The sequence below is a fragment of the Nomascus leucogenys genome, chromosome 15, assembly GCF_006542625.1.
Source record: "Nomascus leucogenys isolate Asia chromosome 15, Asia_NLE_v1, whole genome shotgun sequence".
Lineage (NCBI taxonomy): Eukaryota > Metazoa > Chordata > Mammalia > Primates > Hylobatidae > Nomascus > Nomascus leucogenys.
The window spans coordinates 103,158,911-103,185,895 of NC_044395.1; the positions used below are offsets into that span (position 1 = coordinate 103,158,911).

The following is a 26,985-nucleotide window of genomic DNA, read 5'->3' on the forward strand; positions in this document are numbered from 1 at the left end:
AAAATCTTAAAAGTTAAAAAATGTATCTGACACCTGTTAAAGGACCACGGCAGTGGGGCTGATGAGATCTATATAATGCTGAAACCCTGATTCCTCCTATTCTCTCAATCATTGAGTACACTAGCTTTGCAGGGTTGGCGTGTAGGCCTCTTGGACTTTTATTTCATGAAATACCACTCTTGTAGTAGTGTTTTTTGTATGATTAAGCTAAAACCACTGACCAACCAAGTTCGTAATCCCTCAAAAATATGTGGAAATATTTATTTCACTTCTCTGAGCCCTAGTTTCCTCATCTAAAAGATAGGAATAGTAGTAACACCTATTGTGATATAGAAAAGGAATCACTCAGTCCCTGGTAGACCTTCAATAAGTATTGTTAATGATTCCTTTTTATTTGATTCCAGATTTATTTTTTTCTTGGCAAAAGGAAGTTTTGTTTTAAGCAGGGTTTTTTTTTTTCATTTAATTTTTTTTTTTTTCATTTAACTTCGGACAGTGTAAGGAGTTTCTTCAAATGGCTTTATAAGTAAGTTTGAGTTAAAGGAAATTAGATTTGTGATACCCTGCAAAAAGTAAGGGTGTCAGAACAAACTTTGATTTTATGAAGCCTGCCTAGAAGTCTGAGGCAAACCACAGGAATGTAAAGTGGTAGAAAAGTCAGCATGATTTCTTTTTTTAATGTTTGCGGTGAAAAGTATGTCATACACCTTTCTTTCTTTGAGACAGGGTCTTGCTCTGTCAGGCTGGAGTGCAGTGGCGCGACCACAGCTTACCGCAGCCTCTAACTCCTGGGCGTGACCATGGCTTACCACAGCCTTTATCTTCTGGGCTCGAGTGATTCTCCTGCCTCAGCCTCTCGAGTAGCTGGGACTGCAGGCACACACCACCATGCCTGGCTAATTTTATATTTTTTGGAGAGACAGGGTCTTGATGTGTTTATAATACACTTTTCAGTGATGACTCCTAAAGACTGATATATCTACATTTCATGAAGAAGCTAACCTTATTCACAGAAATTTCTGTTATTTGGGAGTTGTTCTGTAACTTTGCATCCTGCTTTATTTTTTCACTTAACATAGCATTATCCACAAAAAAGAATCACTGTAAAATAAATTTGGTAATTCTGTAGTTCATTGGATATTTATTGGTCATTCCCCGCTTGATGGCATGAAGTAAGCTCGTGTCTAAAGCACTTAGAACACTCCTTATACATAGTAAATACTACACTGTGTATATGTTTGGTCAAGATTATAATTTTTAAGTTGTTTTTCCAGTTACTAAGTTTTATTCATATGTCCAAACAATATATATGTGTAGTCTTTCTGTATTTTTTACTGTTATTTACCATCTTTATCAGTGTCATTTCATAAAAGGACTGGTTTGGAGGCAAGTACTTAAGGAGGATTGGGAACTTACTGATTCCTCCCATTATGAGTATTTGAGGGAGAGCGTTTGTGATTTTTTTTTTTTTTTTTAAGGAAACATGAGCTTTGGGTGTATTGTTCCAATAAAAGGTTTAAACATGTGACATCAGAGTCTGTCTTAATCCAAAATTGTCTGGCTATATGGAGTGAATTGTCACGGCTTTCATATACTGCTATGAGGTAAAATTAAACTGCACTTCCTAACATTGCTGGAATTGCTAAATTTCTGGAATGTATTCCCTTCACCTTCTTCAAGGTGCTAATTAGAAACAGGTAAATTTTTGTTTAAGTAAATACAGTGCAATTCTTTGTGAATTCTATGGTATTCATTATGATTTATTTATTTACTTGTTTAAGATAGAGTCTCGCTCTGTCACCCAATCTGGAATGCAGTGGTGCGATCTCAGCTCAATGCAACCTCTGCCTCCTGGGTTCAAGCGATTCTCCTGCCTCAGCCTCCTGAGTAGCTGGGATTACAAATGTCTGCCACCACGCCCAGCTAATTTTTGTATTTTTAGAGAGAGGGGGTTTCACCATGTTGGGCAGGCTGGTCTGGAACTCCTGACCTCAAGTGATTGCCCACCTCAGCCTCCCAAAGTGCTGAGATTACAGGCATGAGCCACCACACCCAGCCATCATTACAATTTTTTTTTTTTTTTTTTTTTTTGGAGACGGAGTCTCATTCTGTCATCCAGGCTGGAGTGCAGTAGTGCGATCTCGGCTCACTGCAACCTCCACTTCCCGGCCTCAAGCAATTCTCCTGCCTCAGCCTCCCAAGTATCCTGGATTACAGGCGCACACCACCACGCCTGGCTAATTTTTGTGTTTTGGTAGAGACGGGGTTTAACCATGTTGGCCAAGCTAGTCTTGAACTCCTGACCTCAGGTGAGCCACGTGCCTCGGCCTCCCAAGGTGCTGGGATTACAGGAGTGAGCCACTGCGCCTGGCCCATTACAAATTTTTTAAGCATGATCCAGTCACAAGGCCAGAGTTAATAATCACTAGAATGAAGAAGTATTGGTATATTAACAAACACATTTGCTTTTTCCACTTAAAATTAGACTCATCCGTCTCCCCCAACTCAAAAATAAACCAAAGATGGAGGGAGAACGGAATTGGGAAGATAAGTGTCAGTTTAACCAGTAAACCTCCAAAAATCAGCCTTTATTTTCTTAGCCTGTGTAAAAATTTAAAGCACACTCTAACATGTTTGTTATGGTCTTTTACTTAGCCTCCCATCCTTCAAAATCATGTGTCTTTCCTGCTTTATTTTTTATTTCAGCATAAAGATGCCTATCAAGTGATATTGGATGGTGTGAAAGGTGGTACTAAGGAAAAACGATTAGCAGCTCAGTTTATTCCGAAATTCTTTAAGCATTTTCCAGAATTGGCTGATTCTGCTATCAATGCACAGTTAGACCTCTGTGAGGATGAAGATGTATCTGTAAGTTTATGAATGACACTTTATAGCAATCTTTCAGATGTTTCTGTGTGTGGCTAATACAATTGGAGTAACAATCTGATATATCAGAGTACACAATAAAATACCACAGTATGGTCTGGCATGGCATCACACCCAGGCTTAAATTTACATATGATAAAATGTATTAGCCTTTTTCAACACCTTTAAATTATGAAAAATGCATAGAATCTCAAAATACTTAGTTTTGCTTATCATTTATCCACTGTTAAAAATGGATTGTGGCTCACATCTTGTTTCACAGATTGTTATTCATTGTGCATATGAAATTAGACTGTTTTTAATCAATTTGTGCTTACTTGGATATTTAAATTATTAAGTGTTACATCATAAAATGTAGTTTCACTACCCTTATATATTTTGCATGGCAGAAAAATGGTCTGTGTAATAAGTAAATAGGATTACTAGATGAAAAAGAAATAGTTTTTGTTTTTTTTTGGGGGCGGGGGGTTTGGAACAGAATTAACCGGTAATATTTCTGGCTGCTGACACAGGTTCCTAAGAATACTCAACCATTAGCTCTTGTCTTTTCGATGAAACAGCGAATTGCCAACATTTCATGCAGAATTTACTGGATATAAACCCTATACTTTTTTTGCTTTTTTAATAGAGACAGGGTCTCACTCTGTTGCCTAGACCGGAGTGCAGTTGCACATCCATAGCTCACTGCAGCCTTGAACTCCTGGGTTCATGCATTTTTTTCCACTTTAGCCTCCCAAGTAGCACAGGCCACCCTTCCCAGCTGATTTTTAATTTTTTTGTAAGGTCTTGCCATGTTGTCCAGGATGATCTGAAACTCCTGGCCTCAAGCTATCCTCCCACCTTGGCCTTCTGAAGCATTGGGATTACAGGCGTGAGCCACCTCACCTGGCCCGCTGTACGTTTTATGTAAAAATCGAATAAGCCAAGATCAGTATTTGGAATTAAACATGCAGAATATAGCCACAAATGTTGTATTTAGTAGTCAATACTGAAAATTCTAAAGTAAACAGTTACTGGGTATAACATTGCCACAGTAGCCATTTTTAAGGAATACTATATTATAAGCCCATAGGTAGTAAAAACCTAACAGTTGCATATAATTAGCATATAAATAATTTATATATATATATAATATAATCTCAAATCTGTCTCCTTCAGTGAGACATTGTTAACATCCCTTTTTATATTTTATTCTGTGTAATTTGAATATTGGAGCAAATTTTTTTTTTTTTTTTTGAGAAGGATCCTCACTCTGTTGGCCAGGCTGGAGTGCGGTGGTGCAATCTCGGCTCACTGCAACCTCCACCTCCCTGGGTTCAAGCAATTCTTCTGTCTCAGCCTCCCAAGTAGCTGGGACTACAGGCGTGTGCCACCACGCCTGGCTAATTTTTGTATTTTTAGTACAGACAGGGTTTCACCATATTGGCAAGGCTGATCTCAAACTCCTGACCTTGTGATCCGCCCGCCTCAGCCTCCCAAAGTGCTGGGATTACAGGCGTGAGCCACTGCACCCGGCCAATTGGAGCAAATTCTTTTTAAAACTGCTAGAAATCTGCTGTTTTATATTTTTGTGACTCATATGCCCCTAATGATGGCTTCTCTGTGGTTTTAGTTTTCTTAAAAAGTTGAGTTTGCGGCTGGGCATGGTGGCTCATGCCTGTAATCCCAACACTTTGGGAGGCTGAGGTGGGAAGATCACTTGAGCCCAGTAGTTCGAGAACAGCCTGGGCAACATAGGGAAACCCGCCTTTAAAATTAGCCAGGCATGGAGGCTTGCATCTGTAGTCCTAGCTACTAGGGAGGCTGAGGCAAGAGGCTGTCTTGAGCCTAGAAGGTCAAGGCTACAGTGAGCCATGGTTGCACCACTGCACTCCAACCTGGGCAACAGAGCAATACCTTGTCTTTTAAAGAAAAAAAAAAAAAAGAAAAGAAAAAGCTGTTTGTTATTTTAAAGGTGATAGTATTTGGTTAATTTTTGTTTGAAATCATGCCCAGATTCGACGTCAAGCAATTAAAGAACTGCCTCAATTTGCCACTGGAGAAAATCTTCCTCGAGTGGCAGATATACTAACGCAACTTTTGCAGACAGGTAAGGGATTTTATTATTACCTTTTTCTCTAAATATATATCTTCTTTCTGAAATGTTGACTCTGTTTTTCGGTTTTAAATGGGGTGCAGGAGAGCTGGAGGTCCTACCTCTGATAGAGATTAAATTTCATACTTTCGTTCAGTAGTTAAAGTGTAATGATTTCTGGTTATCTAATTCCTGGTATTGTTTTGTTTTTAATTCCGTTACGAAGGTGTAATGACTAGATTCTTTTGGGCATTTTGATGTATCATAATTTTTCCCCCAATTTCCTGTAGTTTCCTAATTGTAGCATCTTTTTTTTTTTTTTTTTTTGAGACGGAGTCTCGCTCTGTCGCCAAGGCTGGAGTGCAGTGGCGCAGTCTCGGCTCACTGCAAGCTCCGCCTCCCGGGTTCACGGCGTTCTCCTGCCTCAGCCTCTCCGAGTAGCTGGGACTACAGGCACCCGCCACCACGCCCGGCTAATTTTTTGTATTTTTAGTAGAGATGGGGTTTCACCGTGGTCTCGATCTCCTGACCTCGTGATCCGCCCACCTCGGCCTCCCAAAGTGCTGGGATTACAAGCGTGAGCCACCGCGCCCGGCCATTGTAGCATCTTAATAAAAGTTTTTCAGGCATGCCAGATCGGGTTCTCAACTTATAAGGAACATGTATCTTTTTGGTACTTGAGGGAATGGCTTAAGTTATAAGTTTCCTGTCAATGTAACCTTGAGAAACTATGTTGAATCAAGGTTGAAACTGAAGCAGATGATATTTTAAATTTGTTTTATATTCATTATGCCACTTTTTCTTTATCCAGATGACTCTGCAGAATTTAACCTAGTGAACAATGCCCTATTAAGTATATTTAAAATGGATGCAAAAGGTAAGGCCAGTTCTTATTCTGAATTGTGTTTGATGTCTTACAGAATCACAAAGTTAGGTGTTACTCATTAAGAATAAACTCTAGGGTTTACCCAGGGTTCTATTTCATAAAAATTCTAAGTATTGTGAAAAAAGTCTCCTTAGGTCAAGATGTTTATGACTAGAAAAACTAGCAGAAATAACTGCAAAAACAGATCACATTGTTCCATTAGAAATCTGTTGGAAGAACTCCCTTTGACACTTTCAGGAAATTCTTCCAAAATACCTGGGTTTTATTATTAGTAATGATATAAAAGGAAAGTCATGCTCAAGCTGACTATGTCTTCATGAAGAAAGCACTCTTATGGTTCAGGCTGTAGAAATTTCAGACTACTTTTAACTAGTAATTAGGATGATATTTGGGAAGTTCATTAACTTATTTGAGAAGAAATACTGTAAATTGAGTTAAATGGGAAAACACCGTTACACTATAGAATTGACTTGCTACAGGCAACTATTTTGTTTTGCAGGGACTTTAGGTGGGTTGTTCAGCCAAATACTTCAAGGAGAGGACATTGTTAGAGAACGAGCAATTAAATTCCTTTCTACAAAACTTAAGACTTTACCAGATGAAGTCTTAACAAAGGAAGTGGAAGAGCTTATACTAACTGAATCCAAAAAGGTGAGCTTTGGTCTTCATTTGGTGGAAATTCTCTAAAGCAAAAGAGCATACTTGACATTGGCATCAATGTTATATGTGGCTTATGTATAAAATGATATATATCCCATTAGAACCACCATAGAACTTCTAAGTTTTTCTTAGATTGAATTTCGCACTTTTGTCAGTGTTAATGATGAATCAATTTGGTAATTTAAAGGAATCCGATTACATTTAAACTTTTTGTGGTAGTGTCCTTAAAATGTGTGCAACCTCTGCAAATCACCTCCTTCAGGAAACTTTCCCTAAGTCCTACCCCTCCCTTCCATTTTAGGATACTCTCTCATAGTATTCTATATTATTTCAAAATGAAACATATTATCACATCAAAATGACCTGTTTTCACCTTAGCCCTTGAAACTATCTGCTCTTCAAGGGTGAGACCATGGTTGTCTTTGCTCCCAGCATCTAGCATAGTTGTAGATGCTAAGATTGGCAAGGTGTGTCACAATTAACTTTTCACTCATCTTAATGTGCCAAAGTTTGGGAATAGTTTACTTTTTTAATATGTTACAGAAGATTCAGCATTTTATCTAAAGCATGTGATCACTGTTATGGTTCAGGCTTTAGAAATTTCAGACTACTACTACCCACTTCCTTATTGATAAGATTATTTTTCAGTGAGAAAAAAAGTAGATCTTTAGCTGGGAGTATCAGACTATTTTACCTATGCCCCAGCGTGTAATCTGGTAGAGTATGTCGTGATTGTGAGCTCTTTTGGTCCATGAATAGAAAGATTTAGACCCACTGATATGGAAGATTTATCATGAGACTTGCAAGGTATCCTATTTTATATACAACAATTACCATATTATATGAATTAGGCTGCTTTTAAATATAGGAAACAATCCGATTCAACAGTTTGCTACAGAATTTTTCCAACCATTTTTTAAAGTCACTCCCCTAAATAGCCAATTTTTTAAATATTTTTTTTTCTTAACTGCTCTCCCATGAAATTTTAATGCCACATATACACTGTATATCTGTTTATGGTACTATATGTATATCTGTGCTTTGTACGTAAAAAAGTAACATTTTCTAAGAACCAATTTTTGCCCCCTTGGAGAATGTGTGGTTTACGCTGAAGCTCAATTGACTGAAGCTAGAAGTTGCCTTTTCATCAGTATTTTGGAAGCATTAATAACAAACTGACTTTAGTAACTGAAATAAATTAGCTATTCTCTTTCAGTGTTGATCTGTCCCATTCAAATGATTAATATACTCTTATTCTGAATTGTCTCTTTTCCAGGTCCTAGAAGATGTGACTGGTGAAGAATTTGTTCTATTTATGAAGATACTGTCTGGGTTAAAAAGCTTACAGACAGTGAGTGGAAGACAGCAACTTGTGGAGTTGGTGGCTGAACAGGCCGACCTAGAACAGACCTTCAATCCCTCGGATCCTGACTGTGTGGACAGGCTCTTACAGTGCACTCGGCAGGCAGTACCCCTCTTCTCTGTGAGCTCTTTATTTTTACACACCTGGTATTTTGATTACTCTATTAGCTGTATATATATTTCCATAAATACTCACTTTAACATTCCCCTTAAACCTTTCCAGTAGTGTCCCTTATCTGAAATGCTTGCTTGGAACCAGAAGTGTATTCAGATTTTTGAATATTTGCATTGTGCCTGGTTGAGCATCCCTAATTCAAAAATCCAAAACCTGAAATGCTTTAATGAGCATTTCCTTTGAGCGTGACATTTGAGCATCATATTGGTGCTCAAAAAGTTTTAGATTTTGAAGCATTTCAGATTTGGGATTTTCAGATGAGGAATGCTTGGTCTGTGTTTATGAAGGCCACAGTGGAGTTGGTGAGAACCCAAAGCAGCAAGACATTTTTTTGAAAGAAAGAATTTTTTTTTTCCTTTGAGACAGAGTCTTGCCCTGTCACTCATGCTGGAGTGCAGTGGCACGATCTTGGCTTGCTGCAGCTTCTACCTCCCAAGCTCAAGCCTTCCTTCCATCTCAGCCTCCCAAGTAGCTGCTACTACAGGCATGCACTATCACACTTGGCTAATTTTTGTATTTTTTGTAGAGACGGGGCTTCCCCATGTTGCCCAGACTGGTCTTGAACTCCTGAGCTCAAGCAGTCTGCCCACCTTGGCCTCCCAAAGTGCTGCGATTACAGGTGTGAGCCACCACGAGTGGCCAATAAATTTTTTTAAGTCTTCCTAGAGACTTTTTTAGAAAGTCATGAGAATTTTGCATTCTGTCTCAGGCTTTGTGTTTCCTGAGGCCATGCATCTTCTGGGATGTGCATACATTCATTTGAAAAACACAAAGGAACTATCCTAGAGCAGGAGTGGTGGCCCGTGCCTGTAATCCCAATCCCAGCACTTTGTGAGACAAGGTGGGAGTATCGCTTGAGGCTGAGTTCAAGACCAGACTGGGCAACAGAGCAAGACCTTGTCTCTACAAAGAAAATTAAATAATAGAATTATCCCTTTTGAGAAATGTGCAGTCTAAAAATCCACTAAAAGATGCCTGCAATTTATTTATTTATTTGTTTATTCATTCATTCATTTATTTTTGAGACAGAGTCTTGCTCCGTCCCCCAGACTGGAGTGCAGTGGCGTGATCTTGGCTGACTGCAACCTCCACCTCCCAGGTTTAAGCAATTCCTGTGCCTCAGCTTCCCGAGTAGCTGGGATTACAGGCACGCACCACCCCACCCAGCTGATTTTTTGTATTTTTAGTAGGGATGGAGTTTTGCCATGTTGCGTAGGCTGCTCTTGCACTCCTGAGCTCAGGCAGTCCACCTGCCTCAGCCTCCCAAAGTGCTAGGATTACAGGCATGAGCCACCATGCCTGGCCATGCCCCAAATTTGACCTGAGAATCAAGGAAGAGACCAAAATGTATAGATGTCCCAATGCTCCAGATGACTTTGCAGTAAAGTATATAAGGGGTCTTCAAAAAGTTCCTGGAAAATGCATATTATGAAAAAAAAAAAAAAAAACCTATGCATGGATTTCAAAACATTTTTCACCAAAATAAACTTGTACTTATAACATGTCTGAACAGGATATAGTTTGAGGAACTAAGAAGGGTGAGACATCAGTTTGAAAAGAGAGCCTATCAGAGCAACATGAATTCTGCTAAAGTTGAAGCAAGAACAAATAACAAATTTATGGTGAAGCTTGGGGGAAGAATAGTGAAATCATTGATGCTTTATGAAAAGTTTATGGAGACAATGTCCCCAAAGAAATCAACAGTTTACAAATGGATCACTCATTTTAAGAAGGGACAAGACAATGTCGAAGCCCGTCGCAGCAGATCAATTTACGAGGAAAAATTTTATCTTGTTTATGCCCTAAATGAAGAGGACCGATAATTAATAGCAGAAACAATAGCCAACATCATAGATATCTCGGTTCAGCTTACTCAATTCGGACTGAAAAATTAAAGTTTAACAAACTTCCTACTGATGAGTGTCAAAACCATTGCACTCAGATTAGCTGCAGACAAGAACAGAGCTTTCAATGGAAATTGTAAACAAGTGGGATCAAGATTCTGAGGCATGTCTTTGAAGAATGGGAACAGGAGGTGAAACATGGCTTTAGCAGTGCAATTCTGAAGACAAAGCACAGTCAAAGCAATGGCTACCAGAAAGTGAAAAGGGCCCAGTCCAAGCAAAAAGAGACCAGTTAAGAGGAAGGGTTATGGCAGCAGTTTTTTGGGATGCTCAAGACATTTTGCTAGTTGACATTCTGGAGGGCTAAAGAATAATGTCTGCTTATTATGAGCTTGTTTTGAGAAAGTTGGCCAAAGGTTGAGCAGGAAAACGTCTAGGAAAGCATCACCAGAGTCCTCCACCGCCACAGTGCTCCTGCTCATTCCTCTCATCAAACAGGGACAATTTTTTAAGAGTCTTGATGAGGAATCATTAGGCATCCACCTTAAAGTCCTTATTTGGGCCCTTCTGATTTCTTTTTGTTGCCTAATCTTAAAAACATCTTTAAAGGGCACCCACATTTCTTTGGTTAATTGTATAAAAAAGACTGCATTGACATGGTTAAGTTCCCAGGACCCTCAGTTCTTTAGAGATGACTGGTATCATTGCCTGCAAAAGTGTCTTGACCTTAATGGAGCTTATGTTGATAAATAAAGTTTATATTTTTTATTCTTTATCTTTTTATTCCATTTTTCCAGGAACTTATTGAAGCCCCTTCGTAGATCACCTATTGAGGTTATATCTAGGGCATGCTGGGGTGTGCACTATATTGTATTTGTAGTCAGAATACTTGATGCTGTAGCGCTCAGCATTTATTGAATGAAATTCTGCTATAATATTTGAGCGAATATTTGTTTTTTGACACTGCATTTTCTTTGGATTTCTTACAGAAAAATGTCCATTCCACAAGGTTTGTGACATATTTCTGTGAGCAGGTTCTCCCTAACCTTGGTACCTTGACTACCCCAGTGGAAGGTCTTGATATACAGTTGGAGGTAAGCAAAAATTTCAGCTTTAGCACTGATGAGGCATTCTTATATTTTAACAAAAATGTAAACCACTAACTTAGATCTGATTTCTGAGGGAGCAGTTTAAATGTCTGGTAATGGCCAGCCAGTAATCTCCCTAGACCAGAATTAATTGCATTAGGACTGCTTCATGGATTCAATTAAAGTTTGCTGCAATGGAAAAGCCTTGCCTGTAGTTTTATTATAGTCAGTCTCTACCTTTGTAGCCTTAATATTTTTAAATAAGGTGTTTAATTCATTCATTTCTATCCATAACTGATAGAGCCAATTTTAAACTGGATTAACACAAAATATCCTTTATTCCTTCTTCAATAGAATTCACTACCCCTCCCACCTTTGTATCTCAATTGTAATGTATGTAAACATTTTTTCACAGCATCTGTAATACTTTACATTTGTTTATAATCTCTCCCTACATTTAACCTGATTCACCTCTGTATCCCCAGAATCTGGCACAAAACTTGATTTTGAATCAAGCACCCAATAGTGATTATTAAATTAGACTGAAATATGGAAATGCGTGTGCCATTTCCCTCATGGGTCTTTGGGATAGAGAAGAATCTCACTGTGCACTGACAAGGTAGTTTGCTTCAAATGTGCTGGGCTAGGCCCATCAGACTGGGATTGGGAAATGCAGGAATGAACCTTGAGAATAGTGGTCATTACCAATATTTTGAGTAAGTATCCAGAGACTAAATTTAACAGGAAATGAGGCCCACCTTAACCATGAGTAATTAGTTCTTAGCTGTTGAGAGTTCTTACTATAACTTATAGTTAATAAATTTATCATTTTTGCCTTGTAATTAGCACAATCATTAACCTGTAGCAGAAAGTGTCGTATGTATTATTTTCCATACTTCTTCTCACAGATATATTGGAAATCATGAGATCTGGGTTTTAGGGTCTGCCCTGCCACTTACACCCTGTGACTTTGTCGAGTCACATAATCTCTGACCTTTACTTTCCTTCACAGTAAAATGTTGGGCTGCATCTGTAAGGTTTTCTTCCATTTCAAATGTTATGATTCTGTGAAAGCATAATTGAAAATAAAGTCTTAAATCGTTATCTAGAATTACTCTCATTTCATAACGCTTGCTTATTCAAAAAAACAGTAATAGTGAATTGTGTGTTTTAGGTATTGAAATTGTTGGCGGAGATGAGTTCATTTTGTGGTGACATGGAAAAACTAGAAACAAATTTAAGGAAACTATTTGATAAGTTATTGGTAAGAACTTTTTCCTTTCCTTACGGGATAGTCAGTATATAGTTCAAAGTCTAATTTAGTATTAATTTCTAGATTACAAGAACCAGTTTTTGAAATTTCAATTAAACAATAATCCTAACAAGTGTTGTTAGCTTCTTAGGCCACATGTTGTCTACTTTGTTTTAATCTTGGTGTTTCTTATAATTAGGGAGAAAATAGGCCATCTGATAAAATCATTATCAGTATCACTGAGTGATTTTCTTATTTGATGTATTTGTGTAACTAACACAGTGATAAGCATTAGGTTCTTAGCATGAATTGAGTCATCAACATCTGGTGCTCGTCCAGATGTAACTTACTGGGTTGTTACAGCACTGATACTGAATGCCATTGGCAGCACTTCGCTTGTAATGAGTCAATACTTAAACAATATGGACTAATGTTCAGAAAATATTTTTGTAGTAAGCATAGTATAGTTGTTAAGCGCATCAGCATTTGATGTCAAATCTAGATTGAATTCTGACTCTTTAGTTTATTAACTTTGTTACCATGGGAAGGTTACCCTAACTCTCAGAGCATCAGTGCCTTTATCTGTAAGTGCCTAATAAATGATAGCTACATTAATTTTCATTATTAATAATAGCAGCTGTAACAGCAGCTGTAACAGGTTAATATGGAGCGTTGACAGGCTAGAGCATTGATCCAGTAAGTAAAAAAGAAATCCAAATGTCTGGTTTTGGTAGTTTTTAATGCTTCATGTCTTAAAAACATGCACTATAATTCCCTGAATATCTGTTTATAATTTGAATATGTAGAGCAGATTGCAAACATCTGTATATTTTTCTCTCTTAGGAATACATGCCCCTCCCTCCAGAAGAAGCAGAAAATGGAGAGAATGCTGGTAATGAAGAACCCAAGCTACAGTTCAGTTATGTGGAATGTTTGTTGTACAGTTTTCACCAGTTGGGCCGAAAACTTCCAGATTTCTTAACAGCCAAACTGAATGCAGAAAAGCTCAAAGATTTCAAAATCAGGTGATATATGATTGAGGTGGCTCAATCTTTGGCAAAGGTGGTAGCTATCTTGAAGTTCCTTGGGTTTTGCTTTTCTATGAGAGCTCCCCATCCTGCCTTACCCCAGTGGTACAGATTGGAGGGTTCAGAAAATAGGCATGTTTGTAAACATATGACAGAAATGAGCCAGGCATGGTGGCTCACGTCTGTAATCCCAGCACTTTGGGAGGCCAAGGCAGGAGGGTTGCTTGACGCCAGGAGTTTGAGACCAGCTGGGCAACATAGTAAGATCCTGTCTCTATAAAAAATAACTTTAAAAAAATTAGCAGAGCGTGGTGACACACCAGTAGTCCCAGCTACTTGCAACACTGAGATGGGAGGCTCACTTGAGCCCAGGAGCTCAAGGTTATGGTCAGCTGCAGTCATGCCTCCGCACTCCTGTCTGGGTGATGAGATCATGTCTCTAAAAAAAAAAAAATACAGTAAAAGTAAAATTTAAAAAAAATTAAAAAGACAGAAATGACTTAACAAATCCATGGGGGGTAAAGGACTCTAGCTCTTTCTACTTGTTTTATGATCTTGGGGCAGGTACCCTAACCTCTCTTAGCTCCCCCAAATTTTTCTCAGTTGTTAAATGATAATAGTACCTACCTCATAGAGTTGTAGGAATTTAATAAGACAGTGAATGTACAGCTTTTAGCATGGTGCCTGGCAAATAGTAGGTATTGGTAAACTGTAGCTGCTGTTATTAATAATATCTTAGTGTTACTGGAGAAGCAGCACTGGAGAAGTCAATATAAGTAGTTTTCACAAAGACACTGCTTATTGAATTGTTCCATTAACAAATTCACATCTTAAATTTTGAAATGCTTGAGCCATGTGTTACCTGTTACTGTCCTCTACTGTGTGGTAAGTCAGAAGTTTGATACTTGATGAAGCTCTTGATCAGAAACAAGCAACTTAAAATTCTGTTCTTTAATTTATTGGTCATGTAACCGTTTCTGCACTTAGGATCATTTTTCTATAGTATAAGATTGAGTTTAAAAACAAAATTGAAGTGATGAATTGCTAATTAACAAATACGTTTTCATTTAGGCTGCAGTACTTTGCACGGGGCCTGCAAGTTTATATCAGACAACTTCGCTTAGCTCTCCAGGGTAAAACGGGTGAGGCCTTAAAAACAGAAGAGGTAAGAATACTGGCTCACATTTCATAAACTGCTAGTTCCATACCAAACTATATAGACTTAAGTTGGGAGTTTTTCATTTTCCTTTATCTCACCTAATTTAACAGCCTTCATCCCAGTCCTAATGAAATATTTTAGATTTTTATTGTGTTCCTATAACTTAAACTGATTTATTTTAAAACAACTTCTATGTGCATGTGACCTTACTCATTTTTTGGCTACATTCTAACCTGTCAAGGGAACACAGATTATTTGTTTTCTTTGCTACATCTAGATTTGTTTAGAGTCAAGCAATAGGAATACGCATTATCTATAGATTTAAACCAAGGAATTCTGTAAAGACTGCAGAAGTGATTCTGATAGAGAAGTGTAATTACTCCAGTTCTATGACAGAATGTGGATTATGCCTGATAGAAGTTATTGGCAGTTTGTCTTAATTTTCCTTTCCCTTTGCAGAACAAGATTAAAGTCGTTGCATTGAAAATAACAAACAATATCAATGTTTTAATCAAGGTAAGTCTATAATACCAAGTGACATATCTGCAGTTACCATAAAATCATATATTTATTTATTTAAAAGTTTTGCATAAGATACTTCCAACAAAGGAGGCATCCAAACTTCTGGCTCAAAGCATTGAAACAGATAGATATAGTCTCAGAAATTTCAGCGACTTAAGTTCTAGTGGTCTTAATTAGCTGTTGGGTTCTTTTGAATGGCCAGTAAATCCCTGTTTTGCTTACGCTTAAGAATGGACATGGCCGGGCGCGGTGGCTCACGCTTGTAATCCCAGCACTTTGGGAGGCCGAGGCGGGCGGATCATGAGGTCAGGAGATCGAGACCACGGTGAAACCCCGTCTCTACTAAAAATACAAAAAAATTAGCTGGGCATGGTGGCGGGCGCCTGTAGTCTCAGCTACTCGGAGAGGCTGAGGCAGGAGAATGGCGTGAACCCAGGAGGCGGAGCTTGCAGTGAGCCGAGATTGTGCCACTGCACTCCAGCCTGGGCGACAGAGCGAGACTCTGTCTCAAAAAAAAAAAAAAAAAAAAAGAATGGACATGTGGTATGTAGCACAATGAAATGTTTTTCTGTGTTTGTTTTTTTATAAACTTGACTGTGTAATAAATTGAGAGCTTTCTGTACTGTAGGCTAGGGTATACCTTTCCATTAAGCCATAATTACTTTTCAATTCTGTTTACCCTTCCCAAGTATCTGCTAGCCTAAACAAAATAATAACCTGAGAGAACCAGAAAAAAATCACAAAGTAGCCATCACTTGTATTATATTATACAATACAATTACAGCTTAATTGTAATACCTAGAGCAGTAGCCTGCCAGGAACAAAAATTGGTACTAGTATGCCTTAAAGCTAATGTAAAAATGATATGGAATAATTATAGTTGACCCTTGAACAATGAAGGGCTTAAGGATACCGACCCCATGTATACCGTTTGACTCCCCCAAAACTTAACCACTGGCTGGTACAATGGTAGTGGGTTATCAGAACTTACTAACATTAGCATCACCAAAATTGGTATACAACCCCCACCTCAATGCTAAATTTGGCTTTATAAAAAATCATTTTAAAAAACTACAAATAGCCTGCTGTGGACAAGAAGCCTTACCAATAACATAAACAGTTAATTAACATGTTTTTATATGCATTATGTACTGTATTACAATAAAGCTTCAGGAAAAAATGTTTTATTATAAAGAAGAGAAAATATATTTATTAAATGGAAGTGGATTATCACAAAGGTCTTCATCCTAGATGTCTTCACATTTAGTAGGTGGAGAAAGAGGAGGGGTTGGTCTTGTCTCAGGGGTAGCAGGCAAAAGAGGTGGAAGGAGAGGCAGGCACACTAGGTGTAACTTTTATTGGAAAGAATCTGCGTATAAGTGAGACCATGTAGTCCAAATTCAAGTTGTACAAGGGTCAGCTGCAGTTTGTATCAGAAGAGAGAGGGAAGCATTTGAGAAAAAGCAGCAGTGATTAGATGTTGAGGAAGGAGTATCATAGTGCCAAGTAGAAAAGTGAAAAGGCATTAAACACAGAAGAGGTAAGAATATTATACTAATCTCCTAAGGAAATGTTTCCAATAGCTTCCATTTATTACAAATCTTAAATATAAATAATTATTTCACATAGTAAATTCATATATAAAAATGTGAGATTTGACTGTATTTGAACCGCTGATACAAGTCTGTTGAAGATACAATGTGTTATGAACATTTTAAACTTAGCAAATGCTTATTACCTGCATGCAGATGAGAAAATGTTCTTTTCAGGAATCTGTAAGTTATCTAAAGGAAGGTATAGGGGAAAGAGAGATGAATAGGGTCAGCAACCTGTGTGTAGAGCACTCTGTGAATATAGGAATAAAGTCAGTTTCTCCTGCTGTACTCTCACAATGCACTTCTAACACCAGATGGGTGGAGGTTATTCCCCATACATCAAGTAAGTAAATAGTTCTGCAGTGGATACTAGTTGGGTGTCCTCCAATTCAGTCCTGACACTATCTACCTAGAGGTAGCATCAGATTCCACATATTGAAGGCCCAGTCCCACAAGACCACTTCTGATGACAGTTGCAAGCTCCAAGTTGTTTTACCCATGCTTCTGATTGGCTGGCTATAAATGGGCTATAATTTAACCAAACCTTAGGTTTGGTTAAATTGCTAGAGCAGCTTATACAACTCAGGGGAACACTTACTTACGTTTACTGGCTTATCATAAAGGATACATATGAACAGCCAGATGAAGAGATACATAGGGAGAGGTCTTGAAGAGTCCTGAGTGCAGGAGTTTCCATCCCTATGGAGATGGGGTGTACTACTCTCCCAGCACATGGGTGTGTTCTTGTTCATATTCCATCCTGGAACACCCAGCCCCCCTCACTGTCACACACCACACACACACACACACACACCACACACACACACAGAGTCCTTTTCAGTTTTTATGGAGACTCCATTACATAGGCATGATTGATTAAATCATTGGCCATCAGTGATAGATAAACCTTTATTGGTGTTAAGTCAGCCCCTCTCTCCTCCCTGGAGGTGGGGTTGGACTGAGTTCCAACCCTGTAAGTATGTGGTTGGTTCCCCAGGCAGTCAGCTCCCCTATCCTGTGGTTAACTAGAGCCTTTCCAAACATCACCTCATTAATATAAACTCAGGTGTGGTTGAAAGATGCTTGTTCAAAATAAAAGATTGTCTTTCACCTTTATTGCTCTGGAGCTTTTCAGGAGACAGTAACAAAGGGACAAATGTTTTAGCAAAAGATATTCATATTGCTGTAGTCACATAGGAAATTTCAAGAATTATTGGAGCTATGAGCCAAGAATCATGGACAAAAACCAAAATGCAGTCAATACAGGCCTTCTGTATCCAAGGTGGATTGGTTGCAGGACCCCCATGGATACCAAAACCCTCAGATTAACCCTTATTAAATGGCATAGTATTTGCATATAACCTACACAAACCCTCCCCTATACTTTAAAGCATCTCTAGATTACTTATCATACTTATCAACCTAAAATAATTAAAAGTCTCAGGGTCCAATTAAAAGAGTTTATTTAGGTACAAAGTGTGAGATTGGCCATCTGGGGAGCAGAATTACACCAAAGAATGCTGGTCAGTGCTCCTGGTATGGGGAAAAATGAGGATTGTTTATATGGGCAAAAACTGATACAGGCACAAACTGAGGTGCTAAAAAGAATGACATTTTCCATACAAAGGTTAACAGATAGATATATGACTGGCTACTATTGATTACATTAATACAGCTAGATATATGACTGTCTACTATTAATACATTAATACAGATAGATACATGACTGGCTACTATTGATTAACAGATATATGATTGGCTACTATTGATTACACTCTAAGAGGATTAACATTTTATTGTAAAGAGGTGAGAGTCACAGTGGTCTCTATCTCCCTCATTTAGTCTAGGTTTAAGTAAAGAGTAGACTCTGGTTCATGCAATCTCAACACAAAGGTCAGGAAGGCAATGGTCATGCGTCAGAGAAGAAAACAGCCATGTTGTGAGTCAGTTTCCAGGAGTTAACTTTTCCCCTTGGTGTAATAAATTTGGGAGAACCTGAAATTTTATTTTTACATACCTAATACAGTGCCTACACATCACTTCATTCTCAAGGATTCAACATAGTAAATTCAAGTTTTGCTTTTTTAGAATTTTATGCAATTTTTTTCTGAATGTTTTCCATCCACAGTTGCTTGAATCCACAGATGCAGGAACCATGGACACAGTGGGCAAACTGTATATATCACATAATGTCACAAGTGCCTTACCTGAAAATCTTGAAATGTTTTTAAGTTGGGTAAAAGTATGTGACATGATAAATTTTTTGTTTTAGGGAGAACATAGGTATGTTTTAATCCATCCTTGACATTTCTTGCAATCTTTACCTACCAGGCAGACTCATCTAATTTCACAACTTCATTTTTATTTTAATGAATCCCCAAACTATACACCATTTTCCTGTCGTCGTCTGAGATTTAACATTTTTATAATTGAAGATTTGCCCTTTCCTCTTCATGTGGTCCCTTTTTCAGTTAACATTTATTATAATATGCGAAATCACTCCAGTTAGAAACCTCAAGCATTTTTTATTCAAAGCATGTTGTGTTGGCCAATTCCCTACATTTATATAGTACACTGGACTTAAGTTTATATACCAGGGATGATTTGTTACTAGTATACTCATTTTAACTGGGAGAAAAGTTTACTTTTATTGAATTTTACCTGTATACAAAAAATCAAGGTAAAGCTGGTAAGAGTATTACTAAGAATAAATGTGTTTAGCGATTTATTCAGTTGTGAGGATATTATCAGGTTAGATTATTTGAATTCCAGGTTATTTTAACACATTCAGCAAACATTTGCATTCCTACCACTTTGATCACTCGGTATTTAAATCTTACACGGTTTTTTTTGCCTTATTAATAATTTATAGATATTTCATAGGGCAGGGGGAAACATGATTAGCCAGAGCTTTAGTGGTTTTTTGTTTGTTTGTTTTTACTTTTCCTATGGTGCTGGCAGTAAAGCTTTAGATTTTTTTCTAATTTTGAACCACTTAAAAATTTGCAAAAGCACATGCAGATTGCACCATTGTATTTTCCTTAAAGCACCATGGTGACTGCATCTGCAAAAACAAACCAAAACAAAACTTATTTGCTGACTTTGTTTATTAAAGTGGATAAATATTGATGTATTTTATCCTGAAATGTATACTGACATTTAGAAAAAAATTAGCTACCCTACAGTTTGTTATGTGCACAAAATTATGTTAATGAGGTAATAGATGTGATTTGTAAACAAAATTGTTCCTGTTTAATTTTCTGTTGCAGTAAGCTCTGTCTCGTAAATTTAATCTTTAACATCTGTCTTTGTTTCCTACCCTCACCACCACTCCCTGCCACCAACAAATACATGAGAATTCTTGCCTGATTTTTGTCTCTCCAGGATCTCTTCCACATTCCTCCTTCTTATAAGAGCACAGTAACACTATCCTGGAAACCTGTACAAAAGGTTGAGATTGGGTAAGAAATATATTTAAAAGAGATTTGAGTGTTATCAAAACTTAATACAAGTTACATTTACTGTTCAAAAGGGTTCAGTGTTAAATGATTCATAATAGCATGTTTAAATATGACTATTAGAAGTATGACTTAAAATGTAAAATCTAATTTCAATATTTGTAAAAATAAACTGGTGGGAGGCAACCCTGGAACCTTCAGCCTTACTTGTATTCTTGTAGCAAAACTAGATTTTTTTCTGACAGGTTTTGTAAAGTGAGTCACTTGCATGTAAGTCTGTGAAGCTACATATTTCAGATTATTTTAAAGCCTTGTAAATGCCCTCTGACATTGTCTGCATAACCAAACTGTGGTTAATTTGATGACATCAAATGTTAATTCCTTTTTTCTGATGAGATTATCCTCTTTAGCATGTCTTTCCTAACTGATATGCTAAATTATAAATGTATTGATAGCTTTTGGCATAATAGAATGTTTTTAAATTGCTGTTCTTCCTATTGTTACAGGCAAAAGAGAGCCAGTGAAGATACAACTTCAGGTTCACCACCCAAGAAATCTTCAGCAGGACCAAAAAGAGATGCCAGGCAGATTTATAACCCTCCCAGTGGGAAATATAGCAGCAATTTGGGCAACTTTAATTATGGTGAGCGTTTCCGTTTGGGTACAAGGAATATGAGAGATTAGGCAGAAATTGTGTTATACTTTATTTTAATTAGTTATTATATACAGTGTCATGGTTCTAGCCAATGACTTTTCTGAATTAGCTTGGAGAACTAGGGCTGTTGAGGAAATGATTTATCCCATTCCTCTCTCATTCACCCTTCTGGGCTGACTGTATTGAGTATGCAACATTAACTAGTAAGCACCTAAAGAAAAGTATGGCTGGGCGCGGTGGCTCACGCTTGTAATCCCAACACTTTGGGAGGCTGAGGCGGGCGGATCACGAGGTCAGGAGATCGAGACCACGGTGAAACCCCGTCTCTACTAAAAATACAAAAAATTAGCTGGGCGTGGTGGCGGGCAATTAAAAAGCTTCTGTGCAGCAGAGGAAACCATCAACAGTGAAAAGACAACTTACAGAATGGGAGAAAATATTTGTAAACTACTCATCCAACAGAAGATTAATATTCAGAATATAGAAGCTATTCAGACATCTTAATAGCAAAACAAATCTAGATTAAAAATGGGCAAATCATCTGAACAGACATTTCTCAAAAGACGACGTACAAATGGCCAATAAATGTTTGAAAAAATTCTAAACACTAAGCATCAGGGTAATGCACATCAAAACCACAACGAGGAAGTTTGGAAGTTCAATGAAGATAGTTCATCTCATTTACATATGATTAAAAGTCAGACATTGGCACCCCCATGTTTATTGTAGCACTATTCATTAGCCAAGACATGGAATCAACCCAGAATTAACAGGTGCATCAACAGATGAATAGATAAGATGTGGTATTATACACAATGGGATACTATACAGCCATAAAAAAAGAATGTCCTTTCATTTGCAGCAACATGGAAGGAACAGGAGGACTTTATAGTAGGTGAAATAAGCCAGCTATGGAAAATTAAATTGCATGTTCTCACTTGTGGAAGTTTTAAAAAGTTAATCCTATAGAAGTAAAAAGTAGGACAGTGCATACTAGAGGCTGAGAAGATGGGGGGAAGGAAGGGATAGGGAGAGATCTGTGGGAGAATGCGAAATAACATAGGAATAAGCCCTAGTGTTGTGTACCACTATAGCATGACTATAGTTAATATATACTTTAAAATAGGAGAATATTGAATGTTCTTGACACAAAGAAATTATAGGTGTTTGAGATGATGGATATGCTTGTTACCCTGAGCTGATAACTATATATTCTTTGTATCAAAGTATTCTACCCCACGAATATGTAGAATTATTTGTGAATTTGAAGAATTAAGTTTTTTAAGAAGTGTACGGGCTGGGCACAGTGGCTCACACCTGTAGTCCCAGCACTGAGGCAGGACGATCCCTTGAGGCCCGCAGTTTGAGATCAGCCTGGCAATATTATGAGACCCTGTCTCTACAGAAAAAAAAGCCAGACATGGTGGTGTGCATCTGTAGCCCTAGCTACCGGGGAGTCTGAGGTAGAAAGATCACTCTAGTCCAGAAGTTCAATGTTATGGTGAACTGTGAACGCACCACTGCACTCCAGCCTGAGCAACACAGCAAGACCCTCCAAAAAAAGTGTAGTTATCATAATATCACCTTGAAACAACTTTGTTACTGGGATACATTTAATTAAGCAACTACCATGAATGTAGTTGGTACCTTGCCTTACGTGCTTCAGTATATATGTTGTTCTTGTTTTATGTACAGGCTAAATTTGTAGATTGAATAGCAGAATATTAGTTCTGTTCTTATAGGGCCTACTGCTGTATTCAGAGTTATGAGCTACATTTCTTCTGCGTTTGCTGTATCATGAAATCCTAAGCAAGACCTAAACCCTTGTTCGCTTTTTCGTAGAGCAGAGAGGAGCCTTCAGGGGAAGTAGAGGTGGCCGAGGTTGGGGCACACGAGGAAATCGTAGTCGGGGAAGACTCTACTGAATAAGACGTCAGCATTCTTCAGCATTGTCATGAGCTTAATATACTTAAATTCTACTACTCATTGGATTGCCGGGGATGTCCCTTTAAACAGACTGCTGCCTTCAGCTAAAAACTTAATGTTCTTTATACCTTTGTATGTATGACCTACTTTTGTAACCGACCATGGTTGTGTCCAAGGTAAAACCACAGTGATATTTTTGGATGCTTTATCTGCAGTTTTGACTTGTTTTTGCAGTATCATTATTCAGACTTCAAATTGTGAATCTTTTAAACATCTTGATAATTTGTTGAGAGCTGTTCATTCTAAAATGTAATGAAATTCAGTCTAGTTCTGCTGATAAAGATCATCAGTTTTGAAAGGTTACTGATTTTCCTCTTCCCTCTTAGTTTTTTGCCCAATATATGGAGAAGAGTAATGGTCAATCTTAACATTTTGTTTTAATTGTTTAATAAAGCTGCTGGGCAGTGGTGCAGCATTCCTACCTAGTGTCATAAAAGCAAAATACGTAGCCTTCTTAAAATATAGGAATGACATTACATTTTTAGGAGAAAGTAAGTTGCTTTGCACCGCTTACTTAATTCTTTTCCATATATTGTGATACAAACTTTTGAATATGGAATCTTACTATTTGAATAGAAATGTGTATGTATAATATACATACATACATAAGCATATGTGTGTGTGTGTGTGTGTATATATATATATGCATGCTGTGAAACTTGACTACACAACATAAATCACTTTTTAAATTCCAGGAATGGGTAGTCTGACACAGTGATTATCCCTTTGAGGCTGAATCCGTTATTAACTTGTTATTGAGGTTTTTACTCCCAGTAGCAAGGGATTCTAAGTCAGTTGCACTTATGTGATTATTGTTATTTAAAACTAAAAATAAAGGCTGCATTTTCAAAGATAAATTGGAATTGCTATTGGTATATAACAACCAAATAACAACCAAAATACTGAATCTGATGTACATATAGGTTTCTACAGAAAGAGATAGTATAATTTAGAATTTGGAGATTTAATAACCAGGGCTACCCAGAAAAAGTGACTTGATAACATGGTACCAATAAGTAAGGGATGCTCTCTTGGTTTGCTTTTGCCACTTTCAAGATTTTAACTTCTCAGGTTATTAATCAAAATTATTGTATAAGTTAGCCTATAGAATTTTTAGGTTAAAACAACAGATGGGGGGTTTGTGGAGTGTTTAATGTCATGGGCATTTTTAGTAGCATAGACCCTTTGTTCTGCATTTGAATGTTTCATATATTTTTGTTTCACAGTTAATCTTCCCTCCCCAAGTTTGCTATTCAAATCAGCTGCCTGAATGACATTTCTAGTAGTCTGATGTATTTTTTTGAGGAATAGTTTGTGATTCCAATGCAGGTGTCTTCATTACCATTACCTCTACACTGCAGAAGAAGCAAAACTCCTTTATTAGAATTACTGCACATGTGTATGGGGAAAATAGTTCTGAAAGGCTAGAATGATACAAGTGAGCAAAAGTTGGTCAGCTTGGCTATGGAGTGGTGGCAATAATCTCTAAACATTCCAGAAGACCATGAGCTGAACCTAAACTCCCTTGGAATCTGAACAAAGGAATATAAAATTGCCATTTGAAAACTGACCAGCTTATCTGGACCTCAGAGACAGATCAGCCAGTGGCCCAGAGCCATTTCAAGTACAGAAATTATATTGAGACTACAGCTAAATAAATTTGAACATTAAATATAATTTTACTTTTTATAAGCATATTTGTAAACTCAAAACTGAGCAGAAGTGGCTTTACTTTCTCATGTTTGATACTGAGTTGACTGTTCCCTTATCCCTCACCCTTCCCCTTCCCTTTCCTAAGGCAATAGTGCACAACTTAGGTTATTTTTGCTTCCGAATTTGAATGAAAAACTTAATGCCATGGATTTTTTTCTTTTGCAAGACACCTGTTTGTCATCTTGTTTAAATGTAAATGTCCCCTTATGCTTTTGAAATAAATTTCCTTTTGTAATTTTGTTTTGTGTCTTGATGTGTTATGATTATGGTAACTTCAGATTCTTGGATATTTATTAACACATTGATTGCTTCTACTGTGCCAATAGGCTGAAAATATAAAGATGGACAAGAACTGCTCTCTGCTATCAAGGAGTTCAGTCTTTTTTTTTTTTTTTGAGACGGAGCCTCCCTCTGTCGCCCAGGCTGGGGTGCAGTGGCGCGATCTCGGCTCACTGCAAGCTCCGCCTCCCAGGTTCATGCCATTCTCCTGCCTCAGTCTCCCGAGTAGCTGGGACTACAAGCGCCCGCCACCACGCCTGGCTAATTTTTTTTTTTTTTTTTGTATTTTTAGTAGAGACGGGGTTTCACCGTGTTAGCCAGGATGGTCTCGATCTCCTGACCTCATGATCCACCCACCTCGGCCTCCCAAAGTGCTGGGATTACAGGCAAGAGCCTAATTTTTTGTATTTTTAGTAGAGACAGGATTTCACCGTGTTAGCCAGGATGGTCTTAATCTGACCATGTGATCCACCCGCCTCGGCCTCCCAAAGTGCTGGGATTATAGGCGTGAGCCACTGCCCCCGGCCCATAAGCAGTTCAGTGTTGATATAATTTTGTAAATCATCTTTAATTTTGATCCTTGAAAGTTCTGATTTGAATTTATTTTTAGGAGCTAATCTTCTGAAAAAAAGGATTTGGTTTTTTTTATCAAAGCAAAACATCAGATAATTGCCAAATCATCATTAAATAAATCATTTCTATCTTCAGATAATGTGCAAAGCAAGTTGGAACTTAGTAATTTAACTGCCAGGCTTTATGAAAGTATTCCTGAAGTAGCACTAAGGTTGGTTGTGAGTGTTTGAAAGCTGGGGTTTAAGTGGATCAGGATAAGATAACTAAATTCCCTTGGTCATCACATCTAGGCCTATGGCTTTTTTTTTTTTTGAGACAGTTTCGCTCTTGTTGCCTAGGCTGGAGTGCAATGGCGTGATCTTGGCTCACCGCAACCTCTGCCTCCCAGGTTCAAGCGATTCTCCTGCCTCAGCCTCCTGAGTAGCTGGGATTATAAGTGTCTGCCACCACGCCCAGCTAATTTTTTGTATTTTTAGCAGAGACGGGGCTTCACCATGTTGGCGAGGCTGGTCTCGAACTCCAGACCTCAGGTGATCCACCAGCCTCGGCCTCCCAAAGTGTTGGGATTACAGGCATGAGCCACCATTCCCGGCCTTCCAGGCCTATAGCTTTAAATACTATCTATATGCTAAGGAATGCCAAATTTATATCGCCATTATTTCTTGCCTAGAGTTTTGTAATAACCTCCTAATTGATCTCTCTGCTGTTACACTTAACTCTCTACAATCTGCTTGAAACACAGCAGCAAAGAGACATCTACTTTTCTGCCAGAAATTGTTCACTGGCTCCCCGTTTCAGAATAGTAATCAAAAACATTACCATGGCTTTTAATTCTGACCTCAGCTGCTATTCTTCCCCTTGATCACTCTGCCGCAGCCAGTTAGCTTCATGCAGGCCAAAGACATCCTCCTGCCTTACAGCCCTTGCATTAGCTAGCTACCCCCTCTAGTCAGTATTCCTTATATCCACACATCTAACTCCTTTTTCAAATCCTCGAAGCTAACCTTCTCAATCCTATCTAATACTGCAATGCCCCTTTCCACCCCACCAAGACTCCAGACCCACTTACCCTACTATATGCTCTCCAGTTTTACCAACTTGTATGTTGTTTACTCTGTCCTCTACTGCTAGAATATAATGTGGCTAAAATGCCACGAAAGTAAAGATTTTTGCATGTTGTTCATCATAATCCCAAGCATCCAGAACAGTGTTTTGTACATAGTAAGCTTTCAACTCATAATAAGTTGAAGGCACTGTTTTAAGCCTAGGGGATATAGTGGTGAACAAAACAGGCAAACTCATGGAGTTTACATTCTCTTACGCAAATCCTGACAAACAAGCCTGTACCAGAGTAGTAAGTGCTATAAGGGTACTGAAGCATTCTAATGTGCTTCAGCTAGTATAGATAGAATAGTCAGAAAAAAGCCTCTGAGTGATTAATTTGAGCTGAGACCTGGATAATGATACCAAGCCAGCCTCGTGAAGACCTCAAGGAAAAGCATTTGAGATCGAGGCAACAAAATGTGCAGGACACTTAGCTTTTAAGAATGTGCCAAGCTGTGTTAGAGAATGGGCTATCTCAGAGTTCTTAGATTCCCAACCTTGACCTCAGAAGTCCTAAGTTCATCCTCTATTACAATAGTCAACTGCTTTCAGTAACTGAAAGTTAACACCATACTCTTTCTGACATCAGAGATTTTTCCTCTGGAAAATCATGGTTCCTTGATTCTGCCCATTTATCTGGCTGATTCAGGTCTGAGTAAATTTGACCCTCCTTGGGACACCTTTCC

The 26,985-nt window shown here is 38.1% G+C and overlaps 1 protein-coding gene across 3 annotated transcripts in view; it reads left to right on the forward strand.

The window, feature by feature from the left end:
* API5 (apoptosis inhibitor 5) overlaps positions 1-26,985 on the forward strand; it is a 32,424-nt gene that overhangs the window by 3,959 nt on the left and 1,480 nt on the right. The window contains exons 2-14 of one of the 3 annotated variants that reach the window (XM_003254448.2): positions 2,707-2,868; positions 4,882-4,975; positions 5,772-5,837; positions 6,346-6,497; positions 7,783-7,989; positions 10,877-10,981; positions 12,150-12,239; positions 13,071-13,252; positions 14,327-14,420; positions 14,874-14,930; positions 19,916-19,992; positions 20,496-20,632; positions 22,487-24,583. In XM_003254448.2, the coding sequence (XP_003254496.1) occupies positions 2,707-2,868; positions 4,882-4,975; positions 5,772-5,837; positions 6,346-6,497; positions 7,783-7,989; positions 10,877-10,981; positions 12,150-12,239; positions 13,071-13,252; positions 14,327-14,420; positions 14,874-14,930; positions 19,916-19,992; positions 20,496-20,632; positions 22,487-22,569 (1,506 nt within the window). In that variant the 3' untranslated portion in view covers positions 22,570-24,583. Of the gene's footprint in view, positions 1-2,706; positions 2,869-4,881; positions 4,976-5,771; positions 5,838-6,345; positions 6,498-7,782; positions 7,990-10,876; positions 10,982-12,149; positions 12,240-13,070; positions 13,253-14,326; positions 14,421-14,873; positions 14,931-19,915; positions 19,993-20,495; positions 20,633-22,486; positions 24,584-26,985 lie in introns of those variants that run through there. The other 2 variants (XM_012504799.2, XM_030829730.1) reach the window with 2 other exon arrangements.